Below are 21595 nucleotides of genomic sequence, written 5' to 3'. Positions count from 1 at the left end.
ATAACTAAGATCTGAGAACCATTAAAAAACCTAAATTAGCAAAAAGAAATGCTATGCTGTGCTGCGACAAAATCCAGATAGGAATGGAAGCATAAGGAACTGTAAGAAACCCTCAACACATAAAAAGTTGGAAGACAAAGAAAAAGTATACCTATGAGTAGGTAATATACTCTGGGAAGTGAAAGAAAATGACAACGGAAATAAAAGAATTAACAGAATGTCTCAAGAGACTCAAAAACAGGTTGTGAGTACATGAAGAACAAAAAGAACCTAGCAATGATCTTGTTCTGTTACAAACTGGCATAGCAGAATTGTTAATAAGAGGGTAGAAAAGATGACACATCCAATTACTATTTCCATTCTGCATTTGAAAAAAAAAAAAAAAGTCTGACATCCTACTGCCTGATGAGGAAATACTTTCCAGTTCAACAGTAACCAAGGACTCCTGACTGACAACAATCGAGATCAGATGCTTGAAAATTAGCATGTTCATATAAATCGTACTGAAGAGTTTTAGAGCAGCTTTCTGCTCTAAAGAGAGCAGTTATGGAGAGAGCAGCTCATTGGGCCATTAACATTCATCCTCAGTATGTCTTGGAATACAAAGAAAACTCTACGGGACAAGGAAGAAGGTAAATGTTGTGGCAACCTTAGAAAAGCAGTAGTGTGACGGCTGGGACATCTGTCTGTCAAGTTGACAATAATGCCAGGAAAAAATATTGTAATGACTTATATGGAGTTTTCCTAACAAATACATAGTACGACACGTGCAATGCCTGTCGATAGCAGGCTTATGACTGAGGTGCCTTGTCAAACCAGTTCAATAAGATTCTTGAAAACTACAAGTTTGACTAATAAAGACTGAAAAACATGCATTAGAATGAGATACTTCAAAGGCTCAATCAAGTGGCTTATCAGGCCATGATCTACATCACAGGCAATAAAAATGTGATGAGAGAAGGCTCTTTACCGACTAGGATACAGTAGCGTGAATGGTAATGGTCAGATGAAAGACATATTCAGACAGAACAAACTGTAAACTGTGAAGGTAACTAGCAAACAGAACAATTTGACACCAGTTGTCTCAGAGTCAGTGTGTGTCTATAATTTGTATCATGCTCTTCAAACCTACAGAGAGAAAATATCCTTGTGTGGTACACATCGAAATGCTCCAGATTTAATGTGAAAACCAACCAAAGGAGCATCCCACCTCAAGAAAAGAAACAAAAGGCTTTGAGATAAAAAAAGTTTGCCTAAAATAATATTTTCTCCTCTTGAAGCAGTTGAGGAATGCAGACACCTTCATTCAGAAGCACAGAAGCAACATTGCTTCAGATATTGGCGAGAAGGAAACACACTCATTACCCCTATAATCAGCTGGGCTACAGTGAGGATACTATCTTCAGGGTCAAAGACTGAAGTCTGTTTTTAAAAAAATCACTGAAAAAAACTACATAAGGGGATGCAAAGGAGCACATCAATGCACACCTTTAATTACAATGACTACAATATGAAGAGTACAAGCCTTTACTCTATTTTTTGATTTTTTTTTTCTTTACAAAACGTAAATCATAGCATTGTAGACTGGAATCTGCCTGCCCTGGAGTTTCCCAAGTCCTCTGGAAATCAAGGCAAATTGGACTGCATCTAGCGCTTTGTAAGTGACAGTCTTTAGTGATGCACCAGGAGGCTGAGGTAACGTCAGCCATCAGGAGAACTAAAGAGAAGCAAAGTTTCCTTCCAATGCCAGATATAGAGATGTAACTATCCAGTCAGAGGGAGCTTGCTGTGAGGCAGAGAAAGGCTTAGATTAGCCATCACGGGAGTGCTCAAACAAGGTTGCTTTGTTTGTATGCCATACCAGAGCTCAAGGACTACTGCAGCATGAGTCTGAGTTGAACCAATTATGGAGAGAGGAAAAAACTGCCAAGTTCAAACTTACGGGCAAACGGATTATTTGCTTTTGGGTAAACTATGCTGAGAATTCAGAAGTCAAATCTCTCCCACAAAAACTGGAAATATGGCAGCTTTCACACTGCAGTAGCTGAGATGTAACATAACCCCTGTTCCAGTAAGGGAGAACCTACCTCAAGCTACCTTGCTTCTGCTGACAGACAGATGCAAGCACACACCCCTTTCCACCATGACAGGACACCTGATAGGGGATAAGCTGTTACCCTGCAATAACTCACTCATATGTCCGTAGCCCAGTTATAAGCTTCTCCTCCAATCTCACAGTGGCTTCTGATTCCATAGCTTTTAATTAGAGAAAGTAGGCACTGTCCCATGTCTCTAAACTCTTACTTGCCTGCTGTATGCTCCAGATGCTACGGCTTTCTGGAGGCAGCTCTTTTAGCTCTGAGCAGTCTGGACTTAATTGTCTGTGGCACACACATTCTCCAGTTCTTTGTAGCATAACAGGTTGCTCAGTCTGAGCCACAAATATCTAGACACAAGTCTCCTTACCTCGATTGTGCTGCAAGAGGACAATAGTGGGATTGACGATTGTGGTAGAGGGATAGGCAGAGGAAGACTTGCTGATTGAAGTGAAGGAGGTTGGATAGTCACTGCCAGCACCAGGCTGGGGCACTTCATTGAGCACAGGACCTGGGTCCTGAAAAGGAGAGCAACACATAGTTAGCAGCGTGCAGAAGGCTGCTACACCAGGAAAATCTGGAAAAAAAAAATTTTAAAAAATCACAATTTTAAGCTGAATGAGAAGCATAATCATGACAAATTTTAGTAAAAAAGGCATAAGCATGAGTATTACCCTGCTCTTTGTACATATTCTGCTCGTTGTTAATGCAATTAGTTTACTAAGGCAGTACTATAATTATTTGGTGTTGGGTTTCACAACTCCAACTCCAAAAGGAGGCACTAAATTAATCTGGCAGACTCTCTGCAAACAGAGTGCCAGAAATGAGCAAACCTGGTTGCAGGGAAAGATACAGACATATTTCCCCTGATACATACACACAGAAACATTTGTTTTGCAAGTATTTCTTTCATAGCAAGAAGTCAGACGTGCAAAACACATGCAATTCTGGAGTGAAAGATTATTACTGCAGCTGGTTTGGAAAGGAAGGTCTGAGGAATAAGGTTAGCACCATCACTCAGGAGATAGTGTGACACCTACCTGGTTAAAATAATGAAGTATAAAAAAAACCCAAACTGACAAAAAGTAAAAAGTAGGACTTTAGCAAGGAAGATACTCAACATGGCCATGCGACTGGAGAATAGGTAGCAAGCCGCTCTTGTTCTCCTGAAGCATCCAGCTCCATTATTTGCTTATTTCAAACCCACCTCTGGTATCACCACAGCTCTGGTAGTTTTGTAGAAAAACAGGCTATGTCAGCAGGGAGACACGGAAAAATCTCATTGCAGGGAAGCCAGGCTTTTCTTCATAGTAAAGGGAAAAGGTTAAGAAGGGACGATGACCAAGACTGGGCTGAGATTTTTCAAAGCTTCTTAAGGAATTTGGACACACAATTACTGTTTATGGGGAATAAGCATCCAAACAAAGAGAGCACCTAACAGGGTGCCATATTTCTGTTCTCCTGCTATTCCGTTATCAGACTGAAAGGCTGCAGATCACTGTTTTGTAAAATGGAGCTGAGCATTCAGGGGATTTTCATCGCTATCAAAACCCCACCTGAATACGTATAGAATATTGCTCCAGAAGAACATTTACTTCTGTCTTTTCCGGCCAAGTGCAACTCAGCAGCCCTCATATACATCAGCTTCAGGTATCAGGCAGGGGGCTGAGCAGGCATCAGCAAATCCTGGCACCAGAGCTCAGTGACAGAATCACAGAATCATAGAATGTTCAGGGCTGGCAGAGGCCTCCAGAGATCATCTAGTCCAACCTCCCTGCAAGGCAGAATCACCTAGGGAAGCCCACACAGGAATGCATCCAGTCAGGACAAATAAAAGTGAAATTGGTTGTACCAGAACAAGCACCTACAGCCTCTCCAGCCCAGATGGGAAATAGGGAAGAAGACTCCTGTTCTGGTGGAGGGAGGTGATCTTGCTCCGAGCAGCACCTGATCAGTCCATGAGGACAGAAAAAAAAAATCAATGGTCTTCAGAAATAGATGTCCTTAAGAGAAAGACCCGGTCCCATTTTGCTTGCTGTGATAATATTTCAAAAAATGCAATTTGGGAAAAGAAGTAGGAGTCAGGGAGAAGTATGAGAGTTGGGTTTGAGCTTCACTTTGATAACTAAGATATAAAGAATGCCTCAAAGAGGGATGTCAGATCAGGATAGGCTCAGCAGCCCCAGCTAAGTTACCAAAGTGGGTGAACAAAGACAATTTAAATCATTGTGGAAAACAACTGTGATTACATGCCTGAAGTGAGCATGCCCAAAACTGTTTCAAAAAAAAAAAAAAAAGGAGGAAAATCAGGTACAACATAATTTCCACAACTCATCTAGGGTTTAGGTGCTTGATGAATTTTTCTGGACCCTGCAGACAGGCTCCATTCTAAAAAAACCACAACCCCTCTCTCTGCAGTGAAAAAAACCCAAAATCCACACTGATTTCAACAGAAGCAGAAAGACCAATGCTGAGAACTTTTGAAAATATCATCTTTGGTCACTTTTTTCTTTTTTTTCCCCTCCATATGCCTGTTTGCTGGATCCCTATAGAGTCAGAATGTAGAGAAAGCATCATCATGAGAGGAGAGGTTTCTGTTGAATTTGTTACTTGTCCTTACAAGCAACCATATAAAAATAAATAAATTTTATTTGTAAGCCTTCCAGTACAAGGAGGGTCAGGTACTTTTTGCCTCCTCTGCAACATTAATCGAGAGCTACTTTTCCTTCTTGTTCCTGAGGACTTTCTAAAACAGGTGATGAACCTAATCCAAGAAGTACACAGTAAATTCCAAGTTAAAACTGTTGGCAATTAAATTCTTCAACATTCTCAAAGACAAGCAATTCCACACTGAAAAGGCACTCCCCTTAATCTATCCCAAAGCACCTACATGTCCAGAAGACTCTTAGCTCAGTAACTGATATTTCTGCTTGTAGGTCATTGGATACTGGCAGCAATCTCACACTGCTATCAACAGGGATTTGGGTAGAGACCTTATACTCTTGTGCCTCCACGTGGAACAGAAAGTCAGCCCTAACCTTTAACTCCTCTGCTGTTGCTGCTTTAAGTATTACTCAAACACAATTAAGGATGCTATTAAAAGAGCCCAAAGAGATGAGATAGTTGCAGCTATTCTGTCCATACAGCACTCATTATTCTGAGCAAATCCCATGAAGGCTCTTAACGTGTGCATCACCTAGCAGGATGGGCACAAAGGAAGAGAGTCAAATATTATTGCGAGAAGTCAATAGAAAGTTCAAAGCTGTACAAGGCAGGCAACAGGCATGCACTACCACAGGACGTAAACAAGGTTTCAGCTGTCATGCTGCTGGCAGGGAGTGAGTCATCACTGCTCTCTCAAGTTTAGTATTGCAAGGAGAAAGTAATTTTAATCTGGGAATACAAATTTAGGAAAAGGGCGAGGAGGGTACTTGGCAAGCTTACTGTATGTGAGATGACTCCAGTGATCTCAGGCTTCAAGCCCCTGTGCAAAGCCCCTGTGACTGGAGGGACAAGTGAAGGTGGTGATGAGAAGAATGGCAGTTTCGGGTAAACAGAGGGTAATGTGCCAGATGCAGAGGGTGCTTGATTATGGTGGGAACCCCTCTGGAGATGTGGGGGAATGAAATCATCTAGAGTCGGAAAAGTCAAGGGTGAGCCAGGAGAAACAGTCTCAGGGAATACGGAGCCTTGCCCGAAAGGAACCAGAGGCGGTGGTGGAGTGCTGGAGCTGCCTTCGTGCTGTCTGTCTGGATTAACCTGGAGGAGGGGGACTACTATAACCCCAGGCTGAGCTGTGGTGGTGGCAGTGGCATCCTGTAGGAAACAAGGTGTTGTTATGCAACAGGGGAGATTGTCTTTAGTCTAATTTAGTACTTTAGTTTAATGCAGCCATATAGCGTACTGCAAAGATGCACCCAAAGTTGTATGAGGCCCCAACAGATTTTCCTTCTTTAGGGAGACATGCTTCTTCGGTCCTGCAGCCCTAGCCTCTATGATCACGCACGGTTTTTCACAACAATCTTCCTTCCCCTCACCACCCCTCTTCTCCAGTTCTGTGCTGCAAGGCTAAATCAAACCACAGAACAGCTCTGCATTCACCATCACTCAAGAAGCACTAGCCATCACATTAGTTTGCTTCCCTAAAATAGAAAGATCCTTGTCATCCCAGTCCAGCCCCCTACAAACATCAACACACACACAAACACACACACACAGAGATCAATGTTGGGGTGTTAAGTATTATCAAGTAGAAGACCACAAGAATCAGGTGGCACAATGAGTGCTCAGACATTAGGCAGGAGGGGAATAAAGCATTAAGGGAACTTCATAATGAATTAAAGAACCGTTCACACAGCTGAAAGAAAACAAGGTTATGGAGAAAACATGTACCATGCTGCGTCCCATTGCCTTGTATGGTGGCTGTCGCTGCTGAGTAAGGTAAGGCTCTTTTCTCATCCTGTCCTCTGTGGCAGCTGTGCTCTGGGGCTCTAGCACTTTGTCCCTCACAGCTTGCGGAGGTGATGACTGAGTCCAGGAGGGCTGGCCCGCATCATAACTAACTGCGTCTTTACTGAGGACAATGTAAAAGTACGGCCTGGGAGGAATAGGAGGAGGAGGAGGAGCAGGAAGAGACTGTCCAGTATCTGTTACAGAGGAAACAATGTTGGTGGCTGGTGCCTGAGTGAGCTCAGCGCCCAAACTGGTGCTGGCTGCTGGGTCATGTGTGGTGCCAGTGGAATTTTCAGATGCGGCTGAGCAAGTGCTGTTAGATAAACAAGCTACATATAGTTTGGTGACCTTTTTATCCGCCTTCGTCTCATGACTGGAATTCATTCCAGCCTTACTACTGGGATCTGCCCCGTCAGGGTTGCGTTGGATGGATGATGCATCTGACAAAGAGCAACTTTCCAGGAGTGGCTGCCCAGCATGCACCTCGTCTTTGGCACCTGAAGAGGGAGGATACCCTGTTGGCAAGCCTTGCTTCCCACTGGGAACAGCCCCATAGGGGGTAGGTGATGAGAAATAACACCGTGCACTGGCATTTGGTGATGCACGCTGTGTATAAGGCTTGGGTGCATTCAGGTACACACAGTCCATGATGGGCACTGGCAACAGGTTGGTCACTTTAGTGTCAGTGCGAGGACGCCATGCAAAGCTTTCCTCTTTGGGAAGGGGAGGACGGGGAGGAGCAAGGGCCTGCCCAGGTGGAGTCAAGAAGAGAGGGAGAAAGGAAGCAGCACCAAATGAAGGGGAAAAGGAAGGAAAAAAATAAATTTGAAGAATGAATTCAGTCATTAGACTTGGGTTAAGCAGGTTTTAACACAGCAAGAACAAAAAGAAAACACAGTATCTGGAAGGCCAGTGCAGAACTTGCATACATCTCACACGTTCTCTCTCTTTATCACTGCAGCACACAGACCCTACCTAGCTCTCAAGTCCCTGCCTACATATTTCTCTCTCCGGGCAAAGTAAACCTCAGTGCCGCACTGTTTCAAGAGGCCTGCACAGCAACACCCACCATGCCCCTGGGAAGGCCTGGGTCAAGATTTAACATCCTGGCTAACTAAACCCAGGCTCATGCCTGTGCAACTAAATACTTCCCAGTACTGGGGACAATTGAATTGCAAAGTCAAATTCAGAGCTCTAGGCTATCTCTGCATGTTAAGTGCACTGCCAAAAAATGAACATTGCGAAGTCTCACCGCTGCTAATGAAAGCAGACATCATGTGAATACTATAGACTCTCACAGCTGGCTGAGAAAGAAGCCAGCATTTCTTCCTTCTAAAAGATAGCTCTTGAATTCTCTTCAGGATTTTTCAGTTGTCAAAACACTTCAGGAAGACTAGAACAATTACAGTTTCTTGAGAAACTGAGTTCATAAGAATTTGCCTCCAAACATCAACATATAAATCTGGCTTCTAGTAAATAATAAAACCCCAAAGCTTTACTCTTTTGGTACTTTGCAATACGTAGGTTGCTAAGTCCACAATTGCTTTCTGACTGAGACTCCAGCTCCAATCACAGAGAATTTTTTTCTGAAAGACAAACTGTTTTGAAGTAAAATAACTTAGCAATAGAGAAGTTTCATTTTATTTATAGCTTTGCTGTCAGCAGCTGAAAACTCTAAACTACTGAAAGGAAGAGAATTAAAACACCCACCTACTGAACAGTAGACTCCCTGCGTTCTTGTAAATTAACCCTCTGGAGACTATGAAAGTAGGTTTTACACACACATGTTGTCATATCTTTATGGGAAAAAGCTGGGTAAGCCACTGCTAAAATGGCCAAACCCAGAGAATTAAAATATCTTAACAGCTTTCAACATTCAATTCTCAAAAAAACCCACCTCTTTTAACACACAGCCACATATGACAGGGCCTACTTTCATTACATGGATATAGACCTCGAATAGTTTCACAAAATTACAGCTGCTGTCCCAAATTCTACCATCCTCATGCTGCTCATCTTTTCCTCCCCTTTCCTAATGTGTAAGGGAGTGGAGAAGTGGCTTGATAAGTGCTACTTCTAGCTACTTCTAAAGGGTTTCTGCTTCTGGAAGAGGCTCACTTTTGATTCCTTAAGAAGAGTAGTTTCAGTACAGAGACTTCAGAGTGTAACAGTATTTCCCTAGGTTAGGCAAAGCCTCGCTTTCCCACTACATAGTACTATCAGCAAATACTAATTGACCACCTGCAACTGCTGTTTTCCATTTTCTTCCATTTCAGCCTAGTTTGGATGGCTTGAGACTTCTCTAAGAAGTACTATGTGCATCAGTGCTCTTTCTGTTCATCAACACAATCAATATGGGACCACAGGACAGCTGTAAGTATTGGGTAATATCTTCCTTAGGGTGTCACATCTTCCCATGCATCATCTGAGTCGTGCCTTCTTCCACTTTCACTTAAAATTTCAGGAATGGTGTCTCTTCTGTGGCACTGCTATAGGTCCCTGATGATGGGAACAGTGACTCTGATAGGGGACAAGGCTTTAAAAGAACTCTGTTTCACATAAAGTGGTTTCTAGAGAAAGGTTTCCTTACCAGCTTTCAGACTGCTTCTGTGTAGATAAATCACCCAAAATAAAAAGGATGAAGTTATACTTCTCTTAGCAGATTGACCTCAACAATTTATCTTCATGTACAAACAATTTTTCCTTTGTTGGCTTATATCAGTTACAGTGTTAAAACTGAAAGGCATTTCCTCAGTATCTTGTTTTTAACTTAGGGTCTAACTGCTTTCAGCCTGCAGCAACCCCTACGAAATAGACCAACATGAAAGACAAAATAGCAAAAGATGACCTTTATTCCTGCAAATAAATATTGTTGTGCTGCTATTTCATTCACCAAGGCGTGCCTGAACACATAAGCTCCATAGCACCCTGCTGACATCAGTGTTGCCCCCATTTTAAAAGTAGTTAAAAGCTGAGGCACAGCAACTTACCCAAGTCTGCAGCAAAGTTTGGAGTTCAACTCAAGACTCCTGACCACGAATCCAGTGCTTGAACCCAGATGATCACCCTCAGGGTCACAGAAGAAAGGCTTACCTGTGGCTTGCTGTCTGAGGAAAGGTTCAGACGCACACTCCTATAACCCTTGGCAACCAGAGAAGATGGTTGGGCATCCCCATTGGCATCAGTGTTAGACGATGACTTCCAATCGTCTACGAGTGGAAGGGAAACTCAGATCACAGAGGATTCCCTCCAGCTACAGGACGAGCAAAAGGAGAGGATTCTCTTCTTCCCTTTTTTTTCCCCCCCTTTTTTTTTTTTCCCCAGGCAACAAGATATACTTCCAAGAAAGCAACAGAAGCAACAACATAAGCAGTCAATGTCTGTACCTGTTTCTGGGTTTTCCAGCTCCAGACCTAAGCGTTTCACAGAAAAGAGGGATGTAAGAGATGAGGGTAGAGGATAGACATAAAGGAAAAGAAAGGGGAAAAAAATAAACCATTACATTTACAGAAAACATGCACCAACTGAAGTTAAGAGTCAAGCTACTTCATTTCACACATAAAATGCTTTCTGATAGGGCTGCCTAATTACCATAGAGACCAGCCCTAAACATGATGCCCTCCTTGTTTCTGACCTTTGTAAACACAAGGCAATTCATTCAGAGCAATGAAGAAACAATTGTTCATTGACATTCTCATTTCAGAGGCAAAAAGGCAGCCCAGCTAGCTACTTTCTAAAGCTGCATCTCCACATTCAGACACGACAAATTACTGGAAATGCAGGGACCCTGCATTCAGCCATGATACGGGCTATGAAGACATTTATCCTTATCAATATCACTATATATGATTAACTGAGATAAAGGACTGCCAACAAATAGATCAGGTTTTGCAGACTAAATGCATGTGCATGAGAGAGTTATAAAACATGTCACTTTACAACCCAGTCCCTGCAGCTAGAAGCACTAGTCTCATCGTATATTTACCCACCTCCCACTAGGCTCCTCCCCAACCCTCTACTCGTTTTGCTGTTTAAGTTCTATGCAAAAAGCGCTTCCAGCTCCTAAGTACATTTCATAAAGAGATTGAGAGAGTAAGCAAAGGAAGTATTAATGAGCTGATTTCCATAGTAATGGGATCATTGCCATTCAAGTTGCTGGAAATTTATGAAGCCATCAACAGAAAGGAGAGAAGCAATGGTAGGGGGTAGGAGTGAAGAAACAGAGAATGGCAAGCATGAAAAGAGCGTAGGTCACGGGTGAAGCAGAATGGGAGGAGAAGACAGAGCAGAAAGCAGCACATTTAGGCTGGAATTAATGGAATTGCCCTTTCTCCAACAATACAGCGAGAAACCATGTACATTTTGCTTTCAAGAGCAAGTATGACCCCCACTCCCCTCCCCCTGCCTTTGGGAGTTCACCCTCTCTTCCAGACCCACGACTCTGGCCAGGTTTGTTATGCTTTGCCTGTCTCCCACAATTAAGTAATTACACGTCTGCTACTGAAAGATGGCAGAGCTCTGTGGCAACGCTGTCTGTCTGGGACACTATCCCCACTCCCTTGACAACCCAAGTGAATGATACCGTGGCAGTAGCACCACTCAGCCTCTTTCTGCTTCACCTCACGCCTGGGATACAAAGGAGATGACTTGGGCTTGCCAGGAAAAAAAAATTAAAAATAAAAATTTGAGAGGTTATGGTGCTCCTGACAGCAAAAGAGATGTAAATAAACTTAAGCCAATGAGCGGTCACAAAACCCGCACTAGGAGAGAACAGGAGGCAGTCTCCCTTCACCAATCTGGTTTTTGCGAAAGGTTTCCAACTATGCTACAGGGTTTGGAGCTTTAAATCAAAGCTAAAAAAAGTCACCCCAAGATCCCAGACTGACCTTTCCGAGGTTATTGTAACATACTGCAGTTAACCTTCCACCCACTTACTTTCAGGTCGCTCAACATCCTGAGGACATGGCGAAGCGGTAGTCTGATTCTCTTCATAGGCTGGAGATGCCCGGAGGGTCACAGCTCCTTTTCCACTGCAGACTTTAGTGGGATCTTTTTCTACAGGAAATGCACATGCACAGAGAAGAAACATTGAAACAGATGATACAAAGCTATTAGGAGCCATCAGAGCTCTACGGAGTAATTTTAGCATGGTTGCCTCTGGGTGAATCAATCTAGTAATGTTTATGCAGATGAAGATTAGCTCTGGATTTAAAGCATTGAGAAATCAAAGCAGTTTCATATTCATGTAACTGAAGAATATAGAAGTAAGTTCTGAATCAGTGTAACAGAACTAAGGAAGAAGGAAAAAGGATGAATGTCTGAACCAAATTTCACAAGTCCATTTGCTTTATTTGGTCTGCTTTGCGTGGAGATATTGTACTGGCAAGGACATTCTGCCATTACACCTGTGGCATAAAGCCATATCATCTGTGTGCTGAAGCCTTAAAAATGTCTTTGTGCAGGACTGAAAGAGAAAAAAAAAAAAGTCTCATGACCACTGGAAGATAAAGTCCTGTAACTACACTGAAAATGACCTAAAGGCAGGGCACTGCAAGCCACCTACCTGCCATCTCCTCCTGTTTCATGGCAGTGTTTCATCTTCTGATACAGAACCCAAATTCCAAAAACTAGAAGGTTTAACATATACATGTCCAGATCACCCTGTGTGCCAGATAGCAGATTATGCAAGTGTCCTTGCTGAGGCTCAATTCAGCACAGCTTCTGTGCAGGCTTACCTTTGTGCATTTCAGTCCATGATTTTTTCTTTTTCCCTCCTGTCATCCTATGAAGTAATAACAAACCACTACTTCAAGGCAATCTTCCTCCCCTTACTTAAAATCCTTCCGGAGAGTTGTTTGCTCTAAGATACCTATGGAAACAATAAGCCTAAAGACTCTCAGTCATCTGAGCTACTTCCACAGGAACACACATCACCGGCCTTTCTCGTGCACTATTTACTGACCCTGCAGCTGCCATCAGACTTTACTTTGACCTACATAAACAGAGGTTTTAGTCCTACCATGACACCGTACAGGAAGCCTGAAGAGGTACTGAGCATGTGCTGGATTTCATGAATGACAACACAACAAATTTTATTTGCATGGAGTGAGGACCATGCTATCTCTGCATAGGGAGGGATGCAGCTCCTCACTAAGAACTGCTATTATAATGAAAGTTGTGCCTTCAGACTGAACAGCAGGGGTGAAGGCTGCTGCTTATTGCCCAGACAACAACCCACATTTGTGCAGATCAATATTCCCTGGGTGATTTCAGTAAGATAATGTCCCATTAATCACACCAGTACAGTGCCTACAGACCATGACAATGCCTTGGCTGAGGCTGCAAAACACCAGACCACAGCCAAGGTGACCACAATACAGGGAAACATCAATAGTGCCAGATGGACAACAGCAGTAAGGGGAAAGACTCAGCAAATGTCCAACACCTGGCTCACATCGAAAGCCCTCTATGTTGGAATCACCACACTTCAATCTTCAGGGATTTCACAAAGAGCATAACTTCAGATCCACACTTAGGACTGGAGGAAGGATGGAATATGTAAGGAACAGGAGGATACTTTTCGACAGTTCAGCCTTAGCTAATTTAGGCAGCACTGAGGCAGCCTCTGTGAGGGGAAAGATTATCCACACAGACATATCAAATGCTGCCTTAAATATACCACATTTGCACTCACATCACACAACTGATCATGCCTAAGGTCGCCCACACACCTGGTGAAATAGAAGTTGACTTCCCTGACTGATTTTCATCACTTGATCCAGATAGGGTCAGGATTCCTTTTGCCCAGGAGTACAGTACTGCCTAATGTTCCCATCTACAGAGCACAACATGCAGTCCGCTTTCTGCAGCCCACACAGACACGGAGTCCCAGGCCTTGCAGACCTACTTTCAAACCAGAGGACAAAGGTTTAAGCTTTGGAACTCTGGTTTTGAGACTGCTGTAACTCTGAGGCATGGCCATGCTGTTGGGAGTCACCAGACCTGATTTAGACATCCACAAAGAGCGCAGCTTAGCCGTTCTACACTCCTACGCCTAGATTCATTCACAGATACTGGAGAGAAAGGGAAACAGAGTTCAACATCCCATAAATGTCTCCGTCATACTGGAGGAGAATCAAATTTGGGAATCAAAGCACTTAATCTTCATACAACATATTAAACATGTATACTGAATCAAAAGAGTGAAAAAAAATGTTTTGAAAAGGCGTGAAAACAAAGTATTTTCAAACTCCTTCACTTTGGGAGAGGAAGACATAGAATTACTCCACCTCCAGCAGATAGTAATAAACATGACATTAGCACTGTACTCACCCAACAGAGCACATGTGTGGCAGATTAGGAGAGACAAGTAGTATCAGCTAGACTAGACTGACTGTCCAAATCCAGCAAAGTACAGAAATAATCTTGTACTTCTATTGAGAAACATGTGCTCAGGGAGGGTGTGACAGACAGATGAACATCCTTATTTATCTATATAAAGATTTTGTGAAGTCAGTGTATGTACAGAAAACCAAAACCATCACACCAATGTTGAACTATGCTTGAACCTGTAAAATACCATCTTCAACATCTATTTACTTTTGTAAGGACTACAGATACAGAGGAAACGTTCTTTAGTTCATCATGATTTTGGTTCAAAATGAGGCTGTTATAACAACATTACTCATAATCAAACATTAGTAGAAGAGCTTAAAATGATCCCAGATTCAAGTAGACCCAATTATGCTGCCAGAGGAGCAGCATAATTGAGAAGAGTGTATTGTGCCACCAAGAGCTAACTTTATTACCTACTGATGAAATCTACAGCTCTGGAAACAGTGGGAAGAGGATGAAGCCAAAAACTAGCCAAAGTGCATGGGTGAAGCAGAGAGAAGGCGGTGGGGGGAGCGGGGAGCGAGACAGAAAAGAGCAAATGATAGCCAACTAATGCATGGCAGGGGGAAGAAGGAAGAAGATACCTGTAGGCAGCACTAGGTGAGGAGAACTTTTCACTTTCTTCACAGGGATTATTTTAACGGCAGAAATAGAGCGTGTACATAAAGGGACGTCAACAGCTGCAAACACAAAAGTGTAAATGGCACATCCAAAAAGGGAAGAATAGAGTTTGGGAAGCATGCCACAAAATTTTCTAATGTACTTGGAGACACAATAGCAGGAAATTTCAAATACAAAAGCAGTCCAGAGAACAGTGATGCAACGTTAAAAATATCCCTTCGTTCACCCTAATTCAGGATGTGTCTGTTCCATGCAGCATACAGAACTGCTTAATGAATTGCCTAACTGCTAACTGCCACTATGCTGCAGGTGAAAAGAATCTGGAAGTATTAGTTTTTAGAAGCCACCAAAAAATTTTAGTGCAATCATTTAGCTGAGATACACCACAAGCAAAAATTAAAAAGTTAAAATTAATATGGCTCAGTTAAAGCAAAATGAAGGGGAAAAACAAGGATTGAAAGGTGGAGGGAGGAACATTAAACCAGCCACATTACACAAATTCTGGATTTTATGGCACATATTTTACAAGTTCAGCAACAGAAGGAAGTGAAACATGAAAAAATCATGAAAATAGTCCCATGCCACCATGCCAAAGGGAATGTAAACAGTAAATTGAAGAGGTTTCTACTGGACTCCATCAGCTAGCAAACTGAACATACTAGATGTGGTAACACCGGGGAAAATCATACATAGCACTGTGCAAAATTGTAGCAATTGTTAAAAAAACGTCCAAATCAGCTGGGACTTCCTCCCTCTGACTCTGTATTGCAGCTAATGAGGAACTCTCTTTAAAAAAAAATAAAAATAAGAGGCTGTGGGAGTAGTGGTGGTAAAAAAAGGCAAAGCCAGAACTACTCAGAACTACTAGAGGTGAAGTTCAACAGGATCTGCAAAGATGAATATCTTGTAAATCATGGCTCCATCAGAATAACGAATAATGCTCTTGATTTCTGCAGAGCCTGGATTTTCTCCTCTAAAACATTTTAGCTTTTTGCACATATTAACTGGGAAATGTTAGATGCTTCCTCACATTCCGTGCCAGCTCTCTCAGGCCTGCAAAATTAAGAATAAGAGGAACCACATTTCTGATACTTTACACACCGATAGGGAGCGATGGGCCAGCTTGAGGGAGGCGCTCACATCAGGGTGATGGGTACACCCCCTCTTGTGGCAGAACTTTCTGATCTTTGGCAAAACTGGAAAGTCCACAGACTTCACCAACCTGGGAAAAGGCCTCTCAAGCAAAAGGACGGGAAAAGAGCTTGATAGAATTTTTTTAAAACATCATAAAATTATTAGTTTTTAATTTGATGGGATTGTTTAAAACTCTTTTTTTTAAAAAAAAAAAAAATGGAAGAGGAAGGCAAATCAAACTCTGTTCTCCATGTTTCTTCCTGAGCACCAGAAACCCTGTAAATATAACAGATCCCAAATGCAAACAGCCTGTGGTTTAGGAAACAACCCTAATTCTGTTCTGCTCTGTAACTGACTGAATTCATTCATCCACAATGCAGTCAAAATACTAACCACTACAAAAAATCATCAAAGGAAAAGAAAGGAAATGAAACCAGCAGAAAACCAACCCATACAACCACATACTTTCACCCTGCCGAAACACACACCATCACTATATAAAATTGAATGCTGATGTTAACATGAAAACTGGTTCATTTAGGTAAGTTCGGGTTTAAAATCGTTGTTGCTAACAAAAATTTTTTTAATTACTTAAATAGCTAGTTCCTGCCCTTAAATCCTGGTCACAAGCCTCCATCTTCCACTGAAATTTATCAGGATTCATACACTGGCACCCACAAACCCATCCTGTCTAAACATACCAAGATACTGATTCACAGGTGCTCGCAAGTACCCCAAGTAGTGCGCACCTTTCCTCAAAGCAGCACTAAAACGATACACAGAAGCAAATCCAGTCTGCTGCCTTTCACAGACAAAGAACACTTGTTGAGCTAAGAAATGCTACTGGTGCTGGCACGGTGCAGCACAAGGCTTTTCTTGTTTTAGTCGCCAAGCAAACTAAATTTGGAAACCCCTGCTGCAGTGCACGTCCGGGGAAATCAAACACATCAGGCAGCTGACATGCAGGGGGAGCTGCAGAGATGTCTCTGGAGCACTTAACCCACCTTTTTCTTGTCCATTGCTGCTCAGCCCATTGACAACAGTTTTTGCAACATCAACTTCTTCGTGTTCTATAAGACAAAGGAAGAAGCAAATTATTTCTGGGTTAAAACCTCTGCAACTGAATGTAACCTCTGACTATAGGGGGATGCCATGGGCCAGCACTACTTGATTCATGAACTAGGAAGTATTCCTGCTACCTCAGGAGATGTTGCTTGGAGACACAAATCTCCCTCAGAGGACACTGCTGTTTCTCTTTTCCCTTTGCCTAACCAGATCACAGCCTCTTTTAAACAGGGACTGTCTCTGAATGTGTATATGGCATCCAGCTCAGTGGTGAGATTTTCAATAGAAATTTTTTCAAGTCTGCAATGTCCTCAGCTGACATGAGTAAAACTGGCTCTTGTGAATTCAGAGAAATACAGAAGACAGTGCTAAAAAGGACCTCCAAGGGTCAATCTAAAGCCATACTCCTGACCCACAGCAGAAGATAATATACTTTCTGTCACTGCTGACAAACGGTTGTCTAACAAGTTCTTACAAACTTCCAGCATCACTCTAAAGCAACCTGCTCCAGTGCTTCACAACCTGGAAGCTTATTGATGCTTAAGCCAAATTCCCAGGTCATGTTTTTCAGACCCTGATTAGTCTCCCAGCTCTCCTCTGGACTCTCTCCAAATGATTCACATTTTTCTCAAAATGTGGTGCTAAAAACTGAAGACGATACTCCAGCTGAGACTTGATAAGGTGTCAAAATCAAGTGGGAATGTTATTCCACAGAACCTATATATGGCACTTATGGTGTCTGCTTTGTTTTTCACTTTGATTTAGCCTGTTACCCAGACAAGTCTGGAAGTTTTCTTTTTCCTAGCCAGTCCCCATTTCCTGGTCCCTCATTTTTCTTTGAGCAGCTGATTTTTCCTATCCAGATGTCAAACTTTACATTCACCCATACTAAAACATATCCATTTCTTTCAGATAATTAGTGATTTTGAATTTTTGTATTCCAAAGTGAAAGAAGCTAAAGTGACCTACTCCAGCTCAAGATGTTTCTAGTCATTTTTTGAGCATTATGGGCCAAATTGAAACAAACAAACAAAAAAATGAAGCCAAGACACGTTTTACTACAAAGCCATTTTGCTGTTGCCTTAATAGTCAGATTCCCTGAGCTTTCAAGGGCTTTGACTCTTTTCATGGGAGGCAGAAGACAAGTTTAAAAAAAAAAAATAAAAAAACAGAGTAATTGCATCAGAAACAGAAATATTTCTAGTATTAAAAAGGAATGCCAAAGAGGGAAAGTGGAAAACAACACAGACTTACCAGAGCTCATTGTGGTGGAAGGACTTGCTTTTTTCACTTCTGGATTTTGTTTCCGCCTGTAAAACGAAAAGCAGAATGGTTATGTTATGTTCCGTGTCTGCTCAGCACTGGTCACGATGTTGAACATCCATCACAAAAGTCATGGTAATAGTCACAGTTTCTTTAAATAATTTAGTTTTGAAACCCAAATGGATTTATGTCAACCACCAGCTACATTTTTTTGCTGATAACAATGATCAAAAATTAAAAGAGTATTTTCACCCAACATAGGTACTCCTTTCAGACTTTAAGATTAATCCTCAATATTAAATCACAAGATACTGATTAAAGCCTAAGAGTCTACATGGCAATGTGCAAACCTGACTACCTTCTAATACAAAAAATGTGCAGCACCTTTAAGAAAAAAAATAAATTAAAAAAATCTCAGTGATACTAAAAGCTTTAAGCTAAAATCCTCAACTTAGACTGTTGCTAGATTTCAAGGCAATCTGTTGCTCAGATCAAAGTCAGTGTGAAAGATGCTACAATACAGAAAAGTGAGACTTGTGAAAATGCACATTAACTTCCGCACCAATCATGTCCAGTCCTGCAGTGCCACTGATATTTTCAGGATCAGACTCCACTAAGTAAAACCTTCACATTAGAAGCTTTAATCCTCCTAGGACAAAAGGCAGTGAAATTACCAACCCATAAGAAAAACCACCAGATGGAGACCAGAGGGGAAAAAAAAAAATAAATCAATTTTCATGGTCACGACAGTCTGTGGAGGACAATTGCGGGAAGTATTTGAACCCAGTGGCCACTTCTGTGGGGACCTGCTACTTGCAGCAAACAAACAGGTTTTGATGTGACACCAGAAGTGTTGGTTGATCAGTCAGAGAGTGGCATTTCTACAAAACAAGTCCATGTTTGGCAAGAATCCCTCAATTCCCTAAACGTCTTAGGTTGAATTACAAAGCCTTTAATTTTGTGTTACAATCTTCCACCCTCCCAAAAGTTAGCACTAAAGAGAGTGTAATAAAGTATAACTCCAGCCAATTAATGGCTTCCATGACACAAATAGAAATAGGTGTCTGAAACTGAGAAAACCTGCATAAACAAAGACCCTAATCCGTGAAGTAGAGGAGAAAATTGCTAAGAGAAATCATAAAATAAATGAGTTGGAGATACTTGTTTTCCAGTTACATGAGCTGGAGACAGCAGTGGGACATTGTAGAAGGTGGAAATTGCCTTCAGGGAGTTGAATTTGCTCTCTTGCCTCAAGCATCCCCATTCTTAACTAGCATTTGTTTCATACCAACCAGAGTATAATGAGCATGTTGGACAGATTCTCAAAAGGAGAGGAAAAAAAATTTAACAAGCAAATATAGTAACAGATCCGTCTGTAAAACCAGCCAATATCTGGGATCTCCAGAATGCCACTCTAGCAACAGCCGCCAACACTTAATTATTTAAATACATTCTTCATTAAATTAGCCATATAAGATGTATATCATGGGTTGGCCAAGGCTCAGCAGGATGCAGACAAGTTGGTCCAAGATGATCCTAGTAAAACACAGAGTGAAGTCGGGGTGCAATCTAAAACCAGCCAACAACAAAAGCTGGCACCAACTTAAAGGACTGTTTTCCAACTTTGCCTGCCCATACAGTATCTGCCTTTTGTTTCTACCATCGCATATTAGCAGTAAGTAAGCCACAATAGTCACAGTTGACACAGCCTGAAAATTCAGACAAATGTACTTAATATCAGTCTTTCTTATCTCTGTCACATTTCAGTTATAGAACGATGCCTTAGTTCAAGCAAAGCAGAAAGAAACAGGCTAAAATGATAGGCCATCCAGGCTAAGGAGGTTGGTAACAGTATCTCGCTCTTCTATGCATGGAAAACTGTAACGAGTTAAACTCACTGGATAAATGCAAGTCCCTCCAACACACAGGGAGAAAACTACAAGATGGGATGACATTGCAGTAAATCTCAGCTCAGCTTTAGGATTAAAGCTGTGCTGAAAATGAGGAGGTTGCCAATATCCAGAAGTTTTCACTTAATGCTGTCCCTCTCCATGGGCTTCGTGCAAGCCAACAGGAAGTTTCTTCCACTCCAAGTATCCTCAAAAGGCTGCATGTTTTCCTCTGGTATACAAGATTTAACAGGCAGGGAAAAAAATAAACCTAGTTTATTACCTCTTCAGGAGAGGAAAGAGGAAATATGAGCTCACGTGCCTGGGCAAAGGCAGGGTACACTGCTGCTGCAATCTCAGAGCAACACAGGTCCCCTTCCATAATGGCAGCATCTGAGCAATTAAACTTGTGACCCATGCCTTATACTTGTTAAACTGTTTCATCTCCGTTCAGAAACAGTGACATCAGAACTGCCCTAAAACTCTGATTTCAGTAATGTCTTTTTCATTCAAGATTCTTAAGTACTGCTTGCAGTGTGAAACACCAGCCTTTGTTGCATTAAGAAAAGCATTATGAGAGAATTCACACCAAAAAAAGCACAATTACTTCGCCTTACAAGAACAAATTACTTTTCACAAGTAATTTGAGGATAAAAATACAGTGATAATTAAAGAAGTTTGCTAAAATTAAACAGAGGAGGTGTACAAGCTCATTAGATCTAGATATAGAAAAATGACTTTTCCACATATCCCCACGCTTACTAGCAATTATGGAATTCGGCTAAAATAACAAGCATTCAGTGTTCACTTACTGTGAAACTAATCAGCATTATTCAAGTACTCAAGCGAACATACACTTAATAATGCAGGTTCCCTTACGCAGAATGGATTCAGTGTGCTCAGGGTGAGTGTGACCAATCCTGAGCACCTGGGTTGGTGTAACTCCAGAAACTCCATTTAAAAGCTGATTTTGATCAGTTGAGGATCTGCATACAGATTTGCTGCATGCAGGTAGAAATAGCTGCTGTTTAGATTGAAGAAATTACAGTGTGCATTTGAATTTCATAACATGCTTTAGTGCCTTTTTTGCATCAGGGCTACAGAGTTATTCTAGCTGTCTCACATACGTTGAACTCAAACCACATACTGAAGTCCTAATAGGCCTAGCTTAGCCCCAGAGCTGCTCTTAGATACACAGTCCAGTCAGATAGCACACCTGGCTCCACAGCCTCAGCAAAGCAAAATGTTGCCCTCGGTAACACGTGGGGAAGGTCCTTGCTGTGAGTTAGCACTGCGTTTCCATGGTGCATCCTTCAGCAGAGCAGTCGCTGCCACGTCGGCCAGTCTGTGGGAGCAGGTGGATCTGGAAACATTTGCTGCTCCCAGTTCCCCCCAAGAGCTTCCTGGAGACACACATGCAAGTATGGCCAGCAGCACTTTAGAAGGGAGCCAAAAATGAGATCGCTCATGTCAATATTAGAAACAGAGAAACCAGTACTGACAGATTAGGCAAAACAAAACAAATTTAATAATAATAACAACAACACTGCAAAACTCCCAAATGTTTCCTCCCAGCTCCCTGCCCTAACCTGTGTTCTCCTTGCCAGACTGGAATTAGTGCCTTTCCCAAAATGTGAAAGGCATAGCAACAAAGGCTTCAAAGTTGCATACATTCAAAAC

The 21595-nt window shown here is 42.0% G+C and overlaps 1 protein-coding gene across 1 annotated transcript in view; it reads right to left on the bottom strand.

The window, feature by feature from the left end:
- The window catches only part of LOC104272904 (sorbin and SH3 domain-containing protein 1-like), a 66682-nt gene extending 48634 nt beyond the window's left edge, over window positions 1–18048 (bottom strand). Inside the window, 6 exon segments of the mRNA XM_009868019.1 lie at window positions 2467–2614; window positions 5541–5912; window positions 9642–9757; window positions 11484–11603; window positions 16703–16768; window positions 18018–18048. Coding sequence (XP_009866321.1) covers window positions 2467–2614; window positions 5541–5912; window positions 9642–9757; window positions 11484–11603; window positions 16703–16768; window positions 18018–18027 — 832 coding nt within the window. The 5' untranslated portion in view covers window positions 18028–18048.
- Window positions 18049–21595: the final 3547 nt, after the last annotated feature.

This window comes from Apaloderma vittatum, unplaced genomic scaffold, assembly GCF_000703405.1.
Source record: "Apaloderma vittatum isolate BGI_N311 unplaced genomic scaffold, ASM70340v1 scaffold25674, whole genome shotgun sequence".
Classification (NCBI taxonomy): Eukaryota; Metazoa; Chordata; class Aves; order Trogoniformes; family Trogonidae; genus Apaloderma; species Apaloderma vittatum.
Note: the sequence above shows the minus strand (reverse complement) of the source record. Positions and strands in the feature narration are given on the sequence as shown.